The following is a 14,483-nucleotide window of genomic DNA, read 5'->3' on the forward strand; positions in this document are numbered from 1 at the left end:
AACTTTACTATTATCACTATCATTAGCACAATGGTGCACAGAAAGAATCAGTAAAACACGATTTCATGTGATTACAGCTAAGCATATAAACAAAATCATCTTCATTGTAAAATATTGGGGTCCACTCTGGAGGTGGGGAAAAAATCAGTTTCTGTGGCAGTTTCACATGTTGCCCAACCATAGATTTATTCAGAGAGGCAATCATGGCCTTAGCAGAAGGGAAAACACAACATACCAATAATGCAAACATCTTGATAATAATCAACAGGGGTGTTAACAGTTTCATCAGGCTTCCAAACCGCCTACAGTCAGCTGGGACCACAAAGTCAAACAACACAAACATGAGTCATGCTACCTGAAATGTCCCGAAAGTATGTGCAGCAGTCGGTCCAACTGATATGGCAAACTCTTCCTTGGCTGGCGAGCATTATACCAAGTACCATCCCATTCTGCAGGGCCAAATTTCTGAGGCCCTGTTTGCTAGGGGAGTGCACAGACAAACCAGTTGCTACCAGGGCTGTCATGTTTTCCAGTTCCAAGGTGATCTTGTCTATCTTATGTGCATTGTTTACTTCCCCACCAGGGAAGGAAACCACCAACCCCTTTCTCCACCAGTGACATTCACTGTGGAGCGCTTTCCTCTGTGTGGTATATAATAATGAGTATAGTGGTTGTGGTATGAGGTTAGGCAGCATGGCGACAGACGGCAGCAACCACTGTAAGGCATTGTAAATAGGGTTATCAAGAGTGGTAAGGGTTATCATGCACCGGCTGACGTAGGTTGACACTGTTAGTTAGGTTAAATGGGGTGACTCTGTGACTGCATTGTTCCATGTCAGCACACATGACTGTGACTGTTCGTTTCCATGATCTTCTGGTGTGAAGCACTGTCTGGTGAAACAAACAGTCCCTGCCTGGCTTATGAGATTTACCATTACGATAGGCTGATGAACTCCTTGATGCGCCACCTGAGACATGTTTCCTTGCTTTATTTTATAAAGTTATGGCCTTCACTGTCCTATTTTGCAGAGAAATGCCCAAAGTAAAGGCCACCATGACTCCTAGTGTGTCTGAGACATTTAGTGGGCATGGTTTTACGGGTGGTGTGGTGCCAACCCCACACAAACATAGCAGCTCTTACTGGTCACTTTCCTTGTGGTCGTCATTATGGCTGCATACTAGGTGTTGTCTTCAGTGTCAGTCTCTGTTCATTTTTTGGGAGATTTTTGGTCTAAACTGCTGACCGAAGGCTTTGAGTTGTGCTGCATATTCCGCCCCCTATATTGGACTAGAGGGAGGTGAGAAATGGCCTCTTTCATGTCGTTGTATGTCCATGGCCTGTCGATCAAACGAGTGTGTCCACAACCTGCAGCCACTTTGACCAGTGGTGTGGTTGCTTGCTGCTTTCTGAAGATGGTGCCGAGTTGAGTCTGGTGTGCTGGGCTTGATCCTCCTAACAACCCTTCCACGGTGCTGAGGCCTGGATAGCGCTGCTCAGAGCTGAGTCCAGATCAGGTCCAGTTTGAGGCACTGAGACGTAGATGTTTTTGAATCTGTCCCTGCCTTCTGTTTTCTGTCCCTAATATTTGCTTCCTATAACTAGTATGCATATGCCTTCCAATCTGCCTCAAACACTTTTTCCTTTCTTTAATTGTTTGCTCTTCTTTGCTTTGTTTTTCTCTCTCTTCTAACTGAAAAAGTTGATCAAAGTTTAAAATTAATTTAAGAATTTAGAATTTAGTTATTCTTTGATTAGGATGCTTTTTTTTTATGGGGGCTATGGTGATACACCGACTTGGAAAGATAAGACCAAGCTTGCAGATCGAATCACGACACAGTCAAATGAATGAGCCCAAAAAACAAGAGATGTCAGTGTTTTTAGCACACTGATAATATTAAGGTCAGGAAGAAGGTGTGAGTGAGTGTCAGTTCACGGTTCAGAGTAATGCTGCAAATACAACTTGTGATAGTGTTGGTGTTTTATGTCATAATATGGAGAAAAATAATAGACAGCATTTAAAAACCCTTGACAGCTTTGAGAACGGTGTCAAAGTTAAATTCAAGACACACATAAGCTTTTGACATCCCTCTGATTGATGTGTCTGTGTTGGTTTTCTGGACATTTGACATGAACAAAAATTTCCATGTTTGCTTGATCCACACCGTTTAACTTCTGTTTTCGTATTTTCCCTCAGCTCCACGCGCGTGCACAGAGAGCGAGTTTCGTTGTGATAATCTGCGCTGCATTCCTGACCGTTGGGTCTGTGACCATGACAACGACTGTGAGGACAACTCGGATGAAAGGGACTGTGGTAAGTGGAGGCTCTTTGTTGGCTGGATGTTTGTGAGTAACGGAGGGCTGCACTAAACAAAGAGGCAATAAAACTGAACGTCTTGAAGCATAGCATAGACAGACAGGACCACCAATAGTCATCTATTCAAAAATAGTTTATTCACTCTGCTGTACTCTGCTTTTTCCTGACAGTGCTGATAGAATGAAGGACAGATCAGTGATTTAGAAGTTCAAGTCTCTCTCGATGTGACATATCTTGAAGTTATTCTAGATGAGACACATAAAATAATAGTATTTCCCATGTAGGAATAAAGAAAGAATTGTAGGGATTTGGGATGCGGTCTTTCATTCTAGTTGCTATATGTGCCTTTACTGTAGTTATGACAGAACTAGTGCTCCCCGTTTCCTCCTAGCATTTATGTGAAGTCATGCTACGTCTTGTGCTTGTTTGGCTGTTGTTGCAGAGTTGCGGACTTGTCATCCCGGTTACTTCCAGTGCAGCAGTGGACACTGTATCGCCGAACGCTTCAAATGTGATGGCAATCCCGACTGTTTGGACTATACGGATGAGATGACTTGTCGTGAGTGTCCTGCAATGAACAGTTTTCCCTGTGATAATTATTATTGTCCTCATCACAGAAAGAGCGTTTTAATATAAGTGAATATAGCATGCATGTGTTCTTTTTTTGCCGTCCTCTGTTCTCGGCCTAATTAGGATTGAAAATAGTGAGTTTGGTTACAAACTTGAGTTTAACAGAACGGTTCTGACTTTTAGCAACCCGCTTTCCCAACGGCACGTACTGCCCCCCCTTCCTGTTTGAGTGCAAGAACCACGTATGCGTCCAGCCTCATTGGAAATGTGACGGAGACAACGACTGTGGAGACAATTCAGACGAGGAGCTTCACCTCTGCTGTAAGAAGTCCAGCGCACACAAAACCAAAGCTTATTAAATTCTTGCCAAATTGTCCTGCCCAGGCTAACATCACACTTAATGTTTAATGACTATCTGTGAGTGGATCTGCTGAATGTGCTGGAAGGTTTTCTTGATCTGGCTGTTTCTGTTCATACACAGTGGAAATTCAGTGTGAGACTCCGTTCCGTTTCCGCTGTGACAACAACCGCTGCATCTACAGCCACGAGCTCTGCAACTCTGTTGATGACTGTGGTGACGGCTCTGATGAGAGACAGGAAAACTGTAAGTCTGATGACCTCATGAACCTGCTCATTCTGTATTTTTCTTCGTTGATCATAATTGCATGCATCTGCAGCATCTCTTGAGTTGACATATTTCTCTCCGTGAAGGCCAAAACCCCACTCATGGACCCTGTACAGACGATGAGTACAAATGCAGCAATGGACAGTGCATCCCTCTGCAGTATGCCTGTGATGATTATGATGACTGTGGAGACCAGTCCGACGAGCTTGGCTGCCGTGAGTACATTAACAAAGAGTATATTTGTAGGGATGACAATTGTTAGCTACGCCCCAATAAGTTCCCCATTAATATTCAGCATCACGGGTTCAGCATTCTTTTATGCATGTAGTACTTACCTTGCTTGGCTTGATCCTTTACCACTTTAGTCTTACCATTTGTACTAAGTTAAATGAAGAGTACCACAACCATGACTGTAATGCATTGAACCACTCCAGTCCTTTATATTGACTTACACTTAACGCCTTGACGCCTGAATTTATTTCGAATTATATTGAAAAATTAATATTTTGTGTTTTTGCTTTCAAATTGATCCTACATTAAGAGTTTGTTAATTTTTCTGTACACATACAATAGGTATAAATTTAGGTAGGTTCACCAACTAGAATAGGGTTCAAACAAACAGTATATGTCCACTTTTTTCAATGCTTAAATGCAGTAAAAACCTTTTTTTTGTGTATTCAAAATGTATTTATTTCATCAAAACAGCCAAAAATTGGCTTACAACCATTACATTGTAACAACAATTAGAACAGGGGTCCTTTCACTTTGACCGGTCTGACGAGAAACCAGTGCTTGCAAAAGGTTCCTAGGTGTGTGTTGAATATGTACAAACCGGCATTAGAGGAATGCATGCACGATTCGGCTGCAATGTGGATTAAAGCGGTATGATGCAAATTCACGACAATCGGCGTCAAGGGGTTAACTGAAAGAAAACAGGAAATACTGTGAGAAAAAAACATTTACCTCCATGAGTCTCTAGTTTGACATTCAGTGTGTTTTTATATGTGCTCCTGTCAGACCATGGCAGTGGGCACACATGCAGTGACAACATCTGTGAACACAACTGCACCGACCTGACGGAGGGAGGCTTGCTCTGTTCATGCAGGCCCGGCTACAAGCCCAGAACGACAGAAAGACACACCTGTGAAGGTAAAACACCCATCAATTAGTCATTAGTCATCCATTTTAACACTAACAGAGTGTTTCTCTACATTCAACTCACATTTTTCTGTTTTTTTCTTCTTCTTCATTTCTTCTACCTTTGAAAACAGATGTGAATGAGTGTGAGGTGTATGGCACGTGTCCTCAGGAGTGCAAGAACACAAAGGGCAGCTACGAGTGTTTTTGTGCTGAAGGCTTTCTCTCTTTTGGTGAGCCACATGGGACAGAGTGTGCTGCCCAGGGTAAGAGCTCTTCATTCACACGCAGGAGAAAAATCTTCACAAATGTTCCGTTAAATTAGCGAGTTAAGCGAAACTGAGTTGACATTGCTAACAGCGTTCACCACACCTCACTTTCTGTACTGTGTAGGAAACCCACCCGTGCTGCTTCTGCCAGATAACGTTCGCATCCGTCGTTTCAACCTGTCCTCGGAGCAGTATTCAGACTATGTGGACAACGCTGAGCACATCCAAGCCTTAGACTACCTCTGGGATCCAGAGGGACAAGGACTCAGTAAGATTTCTACTATAAACATTTAAATGTTACAGTGAATATAAAAGCAACAAAGTCTATAAGTTTGGATAACCTTTATCCCCTGGTCTGCTTTAGGTATTGTGTACTGGACAGTTCTGGGTCGGGGATCTGAGTTTGGCTCTATCAAACGCGCCTACATGACCACCTTTAATGATCACGGCAACAACCCTGTGAAAGAGGTGGATCTGAACCTGAGATACATTGCTAATCCCGATGGCATCGCTTTGGACTGGGTTGGCGGGTAATTCATCAAGATTAATACTTAACCATTGCAGAAATTCACTCTAGATTTTGTTCAGTTGCTCAATATGTATATATGACCTTTTACAGGCACATTTACTGGACAGATTCAGGCACCAATCGAATTGAAGTGGCCAAACTAGATGGCCGGTACAGGAAGTGGTTGATCCACACAGACCTCGACCAGCCCGCTGCTATTATTGTCAATCCATCACTCGGGTATGAGGCTGTAGAATTGTCAGTGTAAAAAATATGTAATATTTTTACATCCTTTGTTGCTTTACACTGTATGAAGAATTATATTTTTTGTCTGTGATTATTTCTGTGCCGACAGAATGATGTACTGGACAGACTGGGGCAGGAAACCCAGAATAGAATCGGCATGGATGGATGGTCAGCACAGACAGGTGCTGGTGAAGGAGGAGGACCTGGGCTGGCCTACTGGGCTGACTCTGGATTACCTGAATGGAAATAGGATCTACTGGTGTGACTCCAAAGAAAACATCATTGAGTCCATGAAGCCTGATGGCACAGACAGGAAGATCGTCATATCAGGAGGTCAGGAGACTGAGATGTAGGACAGCCAACCTGCAGAAATACAAACACAAATGAAGTTTTGTATGAGTGGCGCTAATATATCAAGTGTTTCATTCAAAATATGCATTTAAGTACTGTGTTTTCTCTGTTTTAGACATCGGACATCCCTACAGCCTGGATGTGTTTGAGGGGCACGTGTACTGGACAACAAAGGAGAAAGGCGAAGTGTGGAGAACTAACAAGTTTGGCAACGGAAATAAAGTCAAAGTTCTAACCATCAATCCCTGGCTGACTCAAGTCCGCATTTACCAGGAGCACCGACACAACCAGACAGGTCAGAACACAGAGGGATTCATATAATGATGGTTTAGAATAAGAGAAATATTGTACTCTTGTGTGTCATGTTTTAGGCAGATTATAGTAGTAAATATACTCTTACTACTTCAAACCAAAAAGTATAGAATAGGGCAGAGCATAGTAATCAGCATTTATGTTTTAAATGTGATTGTCCTGGCCAAGGAATAACATTTATAGACAAACAATGTAAGACACGAAGATATGCCACAAAAGCCTGACAGATGCAGTTATGAAATCATGAATAAAATTTCAAATCCAATTAAATCAAAGATTTCGTTCTAGACTCAACTAATACAAAACAAGAACTGCTTCAAAACATCTGCGTCTAGAAGCGAGAATCTACAGTTAAATAAAGGAATGATTTGAATTCACAGAAAGAGGCCATGTTTTGCTATTTAAGGTGTAATTTCAGAGGGTATTACCAAGAATGACTTTCTTTTCTTCTGAACAAAATCTAATAGTCTTTTTGCACTTTCCTCTTCAGTACCCAACCCTTGTAAGAATGTGTGCAGCCACCTCTGTCTCCTCCGGCCTGGCGGATACACCTGCGCCTGCCCGCAAGGGTCCTCTCCGGTGGAGTTTGATTCCAATGAATGTGACGCAGGTAAACAGCAGCCTGAGTGCGTCTGCTGCCTGCACTCTAGTGTCGTGTTGCATCTCATTTTGCATTTATGAATCCCTTCGTCACATGCGCCTGGCTGCTCCTGTGTGGTTTTATGAAACTGTCGTGTGATATGGTTGTTCACTCTGTGTATGCCTGGCTTTTGCTCCTGCAGCCATTGAGACACCTGTTGCAATGCCCCCTGCATGTAGATGCATGAATGGTGGAACCTGCTACACTGATGAAGGCGGTCTGCCCAAGTGCAAGTGAGTTTAGTTGTATGTGCCATTTACTCCACTGATTGATTCCCCATCAGTCACATCCAGTAATGCCTGATATTTCTAATATTGCTTCAAGATGTTGTATGTGAGAAAATTCTGTTCATCATGACTTTCTGCAGATGTCCATATGGTTATGTAGGCAGCTATTGTGAGATGGGCAAGTCAAGGGGCGCTCCGGCAGGAACAGGTACTGTAATTCACCCGTTATCTAACTTGTTATTCAGTCCAGTATAGTCCTTCCCACATGCACTGGTTGACGTGTGGGAGCTGCTGTACAGTAACCATCATGATCTGTTGGCTTTACTGGAGCAGATCAAGGCCAAATGTGATGAGGTCACCCTTCTCACTTATTAACCTAAAAACTCAGGCCAACAAAACAGCTTAGAAAACAACTTGGCTCAGCATTTGCTGAAGATGTAGACTGGCTAAAAGTTCCGTAATAAATAGCCAAGTAGTAATTTAATTGATCACTGTTTAACTTCTCTAATGGTTTAGCAGACTAAATGGGTCATCCAAAGAACATCGTCAGCAAAATGTTAAGACAGTAGGAATATTTATGCACCTGATTGCAAGTATCCGATATGCATACAGCTAAATATTCTGTACTGTCCCTTTAGCTGTGGCTGTTCTACTGGCAGTCATTATCATCCTGATTACTGGAGCTTTGGCTGTTGGAGTTTTCCTCAACTACAAACGAACAGGATCTTTCATCCCCTCCATGCCCAAACTACCCAGGTACGCTGTCTCTCTGAGACTGCATGTGCTTATGTATGAAAAATGTGCTTACACAGCATTTAGATTAAAGTTCAAACATGAGTGTTTTGTTTTTGTCCAGCCTCAGCAGCCTGGTGAAGTCTGGTGATACGGGGAACGGGGTGACGTTTCGCTCGGGTGATAATGTTGACCTTGGACCGTCACACATCGGCGTGTCTTTCATTGACACAGCCATGCAGATGGTGAGTGCTGGCAGAATGCTTATTAGCACTTAATATTTTCTGTGCTGTCAGCATTTTGGACTCATAAACAAAGTGCTCTGTGTGTATTTATTGACAGCTTTCATTTTAGCATTCTCTCCAGAACTACTTGTATCAGCAGCAGTTGTCTTTTAATGAATGCAAAAAACAATCTTGTCAATATAATATCCCCATAGGATGATAATTTTGCCATGGAAGCTGGGAGGCAGCCAATCACATTTGAGAACCCATTATACGCCACTGCTCCTGGAGTGTCCGGTGATCCCGCTGTGATTCATGCCACACAGGTGCTCATATGTGAATGAATACATTTTATTTTTTATTTTCATGACATACCATTTGAATGGCCACATATAAACTCAGATGATCACCACCCAACAGATGGTAAACTAATTAAGTTTTACATTGAAACCTCTTTCTAAAATCCTGATATATTACAGTACACAGCAAAGTGCACTTCATTTTACTGTATTCACCTAGTATTTGGACTGTTTATAAGCAGGACATCTCAGAATTATACAGTGTGAACACATTTTGATGCCAGCTATGATGTGGGATTTCTGCTGAAGCTAATAATCTTTGATTTATAATGCTAAGGGTTTGTTTTCAGGATCAATTTTACAGTAGTGATAGGAATAACATTTATAGATGTAACAAAGTTTGAGAGGTCACTTGAGAACCAGATTCTTCTTTTATTCCTTAACTTCTTTATTTCAGTCATCATGGCAGATGAAACTGACTTGACATCGCACTTCTTTAACAGGTGACTGTTAATATGAGCGGTGAACAGCTGGAAAACAACTTTGTGAACCCGGCGTATCGCGGGGACCAGAGCGTGGGCATTGTGAACACAACTTCTGTCAGCACCAAACCTGCGCAGGTGAGTCTCCTGGTTACAGTATGTCTGCAGAAAACCACGTATGCCGAGTGCGACGCCGCCTCACTGTTTGTGTTTGTCGGCAGGAGTCAAAGTGGAGCCTGTTCAAGAGGAAATTAAAGCCGGGCACCACATTTGAAAACCCTTCGTATTCAGAGGTAAGCTTGGACATTTTTAAGACACCAGTCACCAGACAGAGAGTGCAGGTATTCTTTCAGCTCGCTGACCCTGTGCGTTGCTCTGCAGATGAAGGATGAAAAGCCTGTGGGAAGCAGTGGGGACTCTTCTGCCCCTGAGCCATCTCCGTTTGTCCCCCCCGCCAAACCTCAGAAGAGGGATCGCCCGAGCACCTTCTCGCCAACCGAGGACAGTTTCAAAGACACGGCCAACCTCGTGAAAGAGGACAGCGACGTATAACCCCTCTCTCACAGACGGGAATCGCAACAAATAAAGAAACACACTTTGCACAGAATTTATTTTTTTATGCAGCCTGTGTACAAAACTCCAAATTGTTTTAGGAAAGAGAAACATTTCTATAGAATGAAGAAAAAGGTCTGCTGTGACTATGCCTTCTGACATTTCTTATGCCAATTCTTGTGTTAATGTTTTCTTTATTCTGATGTACAATATGTAAATCTTTGCACTGAAGCTGCTGATAGAAATGTTAATAAATAAGTTGTATATTTGTAAATTTGAACAGCAAGATTTTTTTTTTGTCAGAAAATATCTTTGAAATAGATCCTATGAATAATTCAACATAAACACAATAACACACATAAGAAGTGAGCTGCATTCTGAATGTACAGTACTTATATGATCGAAGGTTGTTAGAGAAATGTGTTGAGTAATGATATTTTTTTTTTGCCACTGAACAAAACTGAAGATGTATTTGTTCATCTGTCATGTTTATATACCTCATTTCAGGGCGGGAAACTAAATAAAGGCAAGAATAATTGGGTTTTAACTTATGCCATTCATTTTTCAAAGGTATGAGCTGAAATGTGCGCAAAGCATACTTATTGTAATCAAACTAATTTGTACCTTGTCTTCCTGACTCCCATGACTTTGAATCAACATGATCTCTCTTTTTTTTTTTTTTTTTGAAGTAATGATATTGGAACAATGGCCAAAATTGTTTGGAACAATACTTGAACGTGCCCATGTTTGTCACACGTAGATGAATTTGTGTAGTTGATTATCTTGAAGAGCAACACGCGACCTGAGGATGCAGTTGTAGACAGTGGTTTTATAAACACGGTGAATAAATTCTTAACTACACAGAATGATTTATTTTGAATCATAATGAGGACAAATAAAATCTCTTATATGTGATCATCCACAACATGCCCACATGGTTTAAATTGCTGCTGCTGAGACATGAATAATGAATAAATTTCCTATTTTGTAACACAGTCTTGACACTTTTATTCAATTATATTGTCACAGTATGTTTTCTGGCATTGCTTTTGCCATGCATACACACACACAAACAAAAATATCTGTCACTCAAACTATTTCACAGCGGCAGTGGTTGTAATGAGGGACTGGTTTAGTTTCTGTCACCCGTCGGTGAAGGAAGAAGCACTCTGACGACAAAGTCTGATACAAATGAAGGTAAGTAGGACAGAGGAATCCAGAAAAGCTTGGCGTCCCAGCCTGCACCATAACGCGTGCGTGGGAAGCGAGCTGTCAGAGCGTGCTCCATGCACCGGGTCACTTTAGAGATGTCTGGGCTGCACAAGATGCCCATGGAGAATTTCTGAGCTTTCAGATCTGACAGGAAAAACAAAGGAAAGCACACATTCAATATTCACGCCCCACCGTTGCTGAATAATCACCTGTTCCTCCACTCACATTCTTCAAAGTATGTCGGTCCATAGGAGTCTTTGTCAGCTTGAGGGAGGCGGCTCCACAGCCTCCTCAGGTCAGCTTCGATGAGATCCAACTGGGTAACAGCTGTCTTGAAGAAGCCAGGTTCAATAATGCTCACTTTGATGCCAAAGCGTTGCATGTCCCTCCTGGGCAGAAAAAGCAGACCATTCCGTTTCTTTAATGCAATTTTTTATTCTTCTGTTCTAAAAAATGTTTTTAGGTCATCATGGTAATATTCAAAAAGTTTGCACATTAGGCTAATTGTCAGCCTTTTGCAGTCGTAGAAAGTAACAAATTTGACCTGAATATTTCCATTTCATGCTACTTTGTACTTCTATTTCACATTTCAGAGAGGAATACTGTACTTTTTACTCCTACACTTCGAAAGCTATAGTTACACATGCATATATATACATGCATTGTTAAAAATTAAGACATTGATTGATTCATTGAATAATAATAATAATAATAATAATAATAATAATAATAATAGATCAGTCACAGGGGACATCTCTTCCTTACTTTTGATGCAGTTTACTGCTGATACTTTTGTGGGGGTTTTTAAACAATGGATCTTTATTTCTAACCGTGAGTATTTTTACATTGCTGCATCAGTGCCATGACTGAAGTGAGCACAGAAAAGGGGAACTTGTGAGTGCAGCCCAGCAGTACAAGTATATTGGCATATATAAGCTTTCCTTTGATGCCAGCACAGATCTATCAATCTATAGAGCTTTTTGGTTTGGGAACCAGTTAAAATGTTGAAAAGTCTCTGTTGGAGGTGTTCCATGTTTTGTGTATGAATCAGCTCTAACGCTGACTATAATCTGTGTATCTGGCAATCACTTTACAACACAAAAACCTAAATTAAAATCATGTTTGCCAGTTTAATTTGCTTTAATTAGGACAGAGGTCTTACCTCTCTAGAGGTGGCAAAAACAGGTATAAGAGGTAGATATTGTTGATAGCAGTAATGTTGGTGTTATTTTTCTATTGTTTCTATTGTTTCCAGTAACCCTTTAATAGTATGTCCTAACCTTAAGAGATGATTGATAAACATCCCACTACCTGAGGGAGTCGGAGAAGGCTTCCACTCCCCATTTGGACAGGCAGTATCCTCCACCAGTGAGAGACAGTCTGCCCAGAATACTGGCCACGTTTACCACCCTGCCCTGGGCCTTTTTCAGCAGCGGCAGGAACTGGAGGGTCACGTCAATCACCCCGATCAGATTCACATCCAGAACCTTTGTGAAGTCCTCCAGCTGCATCCATACTGCTGGACCGACGGGGATGGACCTGCCAGCGTTATTCACCAGACCCCACAGGCCTGCAGAGGAAAGAGGCGGGAGCTGATATCAGCTTCTTCACTCACAGCATGTCCATCGCTGCATTAGTGCTGCATTAATCTCTATAATCGCATTAAGTAAAGCCATACTCCCTCTGTAGGCCCGCATCTAATGATTATTTTATTGATTAATCTGCCATCATCATTTTCTCAATTAATGGATTCATCATTTTGCCTTTAAAATGTTAAAAAAAAATATGAAAAATGTCAATTATTCACCAGATACACCAGATGGTTCATCAGAATCATGTTAGTTATATTTATATGGTAGTAAAGTATTGGGTCTTGACTGCGTCATAGATGACAAAGAAGAGCATCCAAACCTCATATTAAAGAAGCTGGAAGAAGAGAATGTTTGGCATTTTTATTTGGAAAATGACTAGGAGGGGTTAATTGATCATCAAAGAATTAATCTCCTGTTAATGGACTAATCTCTAGTTTCCGTACAATGTTCTTATATTTACTTCTATGACACATTTTTGCTCTTCTAGTCTTAAATGACCTTGCTTTATTCTCATTGTTTTAATTTTTCTTTATTTTGCTGTACATACACCACCTACATCACCTCACCAGCATGTGCATGTTCCTGACAAATAAAGTCAGATTCTGAAAAGTTCTTGTCTCATAATTATGTAAAAAGTGTTGGCTGAGACTGACCGATCTCATGTTGATGGAACCAGAAGACTAATGAGACATATCTTTAAATATGGTGGATATTTCCCAAATGATGATGATGATGAAGATGATGACGATGGATTGGCACTTATCTAATCATTGTTGAAATTGAATAATATCAAAAATACCGTTCAGTATTATGGATTCTGGACTATGAAAAGCTGCTAATGCAATCAGGATCTATTCTTTTTTTTAATCAACCTGTAGATCAGATTTATGAAGAAGCTTTACTCTGAAGCATTTCCTTAAAAACAAAACAGAGGGTGTGTTAAACACATCAGCAGCAGGAGGATGAGGAGGATGAGCTGATGACAGGGTGGTCCAGGCTGCCTCTTTATCTTCCAGTGCCTCCCTCCGGCTGGCACCCTATCTGTGTACCCCCTGCCGTCCGCCCAGCTCACCTCGCCCTCCGACCTCTTTGCTCACAAACTCCACCGCCCTCCTGATGCTCGCGCCGTCTGTAACATCCAGCAGGAGGGTCTTCAGTCTGGGGGAGGCCGCCGCTGCCAGGCCCGCTGCACCTTTCTCCGTGAGACATGCGGCTATGACGTGGAAACCTTTTCCATCCAGCTGTCTGGCCAGCAGATTCCCGAAGCCGCTGTCACAGCCCGTGATGAACACGTGCTTCTGGCTGAAGCCGCCGACCTTGTAGGAATCTCTGATGTACCAGCGGATTGTGGCGAGAGTGGCCACGAGTAGAGCACAGGTTAAGGCCAGGTGTGACAGGGCTACCTAAAACACACAATCCACAGCTCTGACCTCTGCAAATCCTCATATCTCAAATAGTTTTTATATATATATATATATACATATAAATGGTGAAAAAAGAGGTGAATATAGTGCAAATAAAGCTTACCTCTAATAAACATGACGTCAGACTGTCAGTTGACACCTGAGAGGGAAAACTTGAGATGTTTTTCTTCGGTTTAAATCATTTCGCATCACACACAGATTTACACTGAATAGCCTTTACTTTGACGCCCGTGATGTCCACCTCATCCTCATTAACCCTTCCTCTATAAAAAAGGCTGAGCCCGCCTTCAACAGAAGCCCCCAAAGGCCCCACATTTATTATGTGCATGATCACATTAACTCTGAGGTTAGGCACCACTGACACCCCTGCTGAAATGTTAAGAGCATTAAAGAGCAACTTGATGCCCCGTTTGAACTTGAGCATACACACCTGCTTATAATAAAATAATGCATTTAAACCCATTCACCTGTGTCAAAATGTACTTTGGTGCATAATCCTAAATAGATGTGTGTTCAACCAGTTTGCCTCTATAGCTAGCTACAGTTAATTTTGCTACAGCGCCCCCTAGTGGGCTCATTTGTCCATTACAGCAATGCAGCTAAACAGTAGACACGTCTCCAACTTTGAACTAAAAGCAGGCTTTTCATATCTATTTTTGTATACACATACATATACACAGCTATCGTAACCACTCACTATTTAGATTTTAATTTTACAGATCAGCTTTAGAAATATTTGTGATAAATTAAACTACCCAGCTGTAGC

At 41.7% G+C, this 14,483-nt stretch overlaps 2 protein-coding genes across 2 annotated transcripts in view; one reads left to right on the forward strand and one right to left on the reverse strand.

Moving 5' to 3' along the window:
• The window catches only part of lrp2a (low density lipoprotein receptor-related protein 2a), a 48,029-nt gene extending 38,191 nt beyond the window's left edge, over positions 1–9,838 (forward strand). Inside the window, exons 58-78 of the mRNA XM_041950067.1 lie at positions 2,196–2,312; positions 2,758–2,874; positions 3,069–3,206; positions 3,367–3,489; positions 3,597–3,725; positions 4,528–4,659; positions 4,782–4,913; positions 5,041–5,184; positions 5,281–5,446; positions 5,536–5,664; positions 5,780–6,003; positions 6,137–6,316; positions 6,824–6,943; positions 7,116–7,206; positions 7,341–7,408; positions 7,839–7,956; positions 8,057–8,177; positions 8,372–8,482; positions 8,959–9,075; positions 9,159–9,230; positions 9,319–9,838. Of these exons, the coding sequence (XP_041806001.1) occupies positions 2,196–2,312; positions 2,758–2,874; positions 3,069–3,206; positions 3,367–3,489; positions 3,597–3,725; positions 4,528–4,659; positions 4,782–4,913; positions 5,041–5,184; positions 5,281–5,446; positions 5,536–5,664; positions 5,780–6,003; positions 6,137–6,316; positions 6,824–6,943; positions 7,116–7,206; positions 7,341–7,408; positions 7,839–7,956; positions 8,057–8,177; positions 8,372–8,482; positions 8,959–9,075; positions 9,159–9,230; positions 9,319–9,489 (2,720 nt within the window). The 3' untranslated portion in view covers positions 9,490–9,838. The remainder of the gene's footprint in view (positions 1–2,195; positions 2,313–2,757; positions 2,875–3,068; positions 3,207–3,366; positions 3,490–3,596; positions 3,726–4,527; positions 4,660–4,781; positions 4,914–5,040; positions 5,185–5,280; positions 5,447–5,535; positions 5,665–5,779; positions 6,004–6,136; positions 6,317–6,823; positions 6,944–7,115; positions 7,207–7,340; positions 7,409–7,838; positions 7,957–8,056; positions 8,178–8,371; positions 8,483–8,958; positions 9,076–9,158; positions 9,231–9,318) is intronic.
• Positions 9,839–10,621: 783 nt separating this feature from the next.
• On the reverse strand, positions 10,622–13,892 carry rdh1 (retinol dehydrogenase 1; the record flags this gene model as incomplete). Its single annotated transcript, XM_041951068.1, has 5 exons — positions 10,622–10,845; positions 10,927–11,090; positions 12,013–12,271; positions 13,366–13,696; positions 13,821–13,892. Coding segments are annotated over 5 exons (1,050 nt in total), but the record flags the coding sequence as incomplete, so codon positions are not given.
• Positions 13,893–14,483: the final 591 nt, after the last annotated feature.

Source organism: Chelmon rostratus, chromosome 13, assembly GCF_017976325.1.
Source record: "Chelmon rostratus isolate fCheRos1 chromosome 13, fCheRos1.pri, whole genome shotgun sequence".
Taxonomy (NCBI): Eukaryota; Metazoa; Chordata; class Actinopteri; order Chaetodontiformes; family Chaetodontidae; genus Chelmon; species Chelmon rostratus.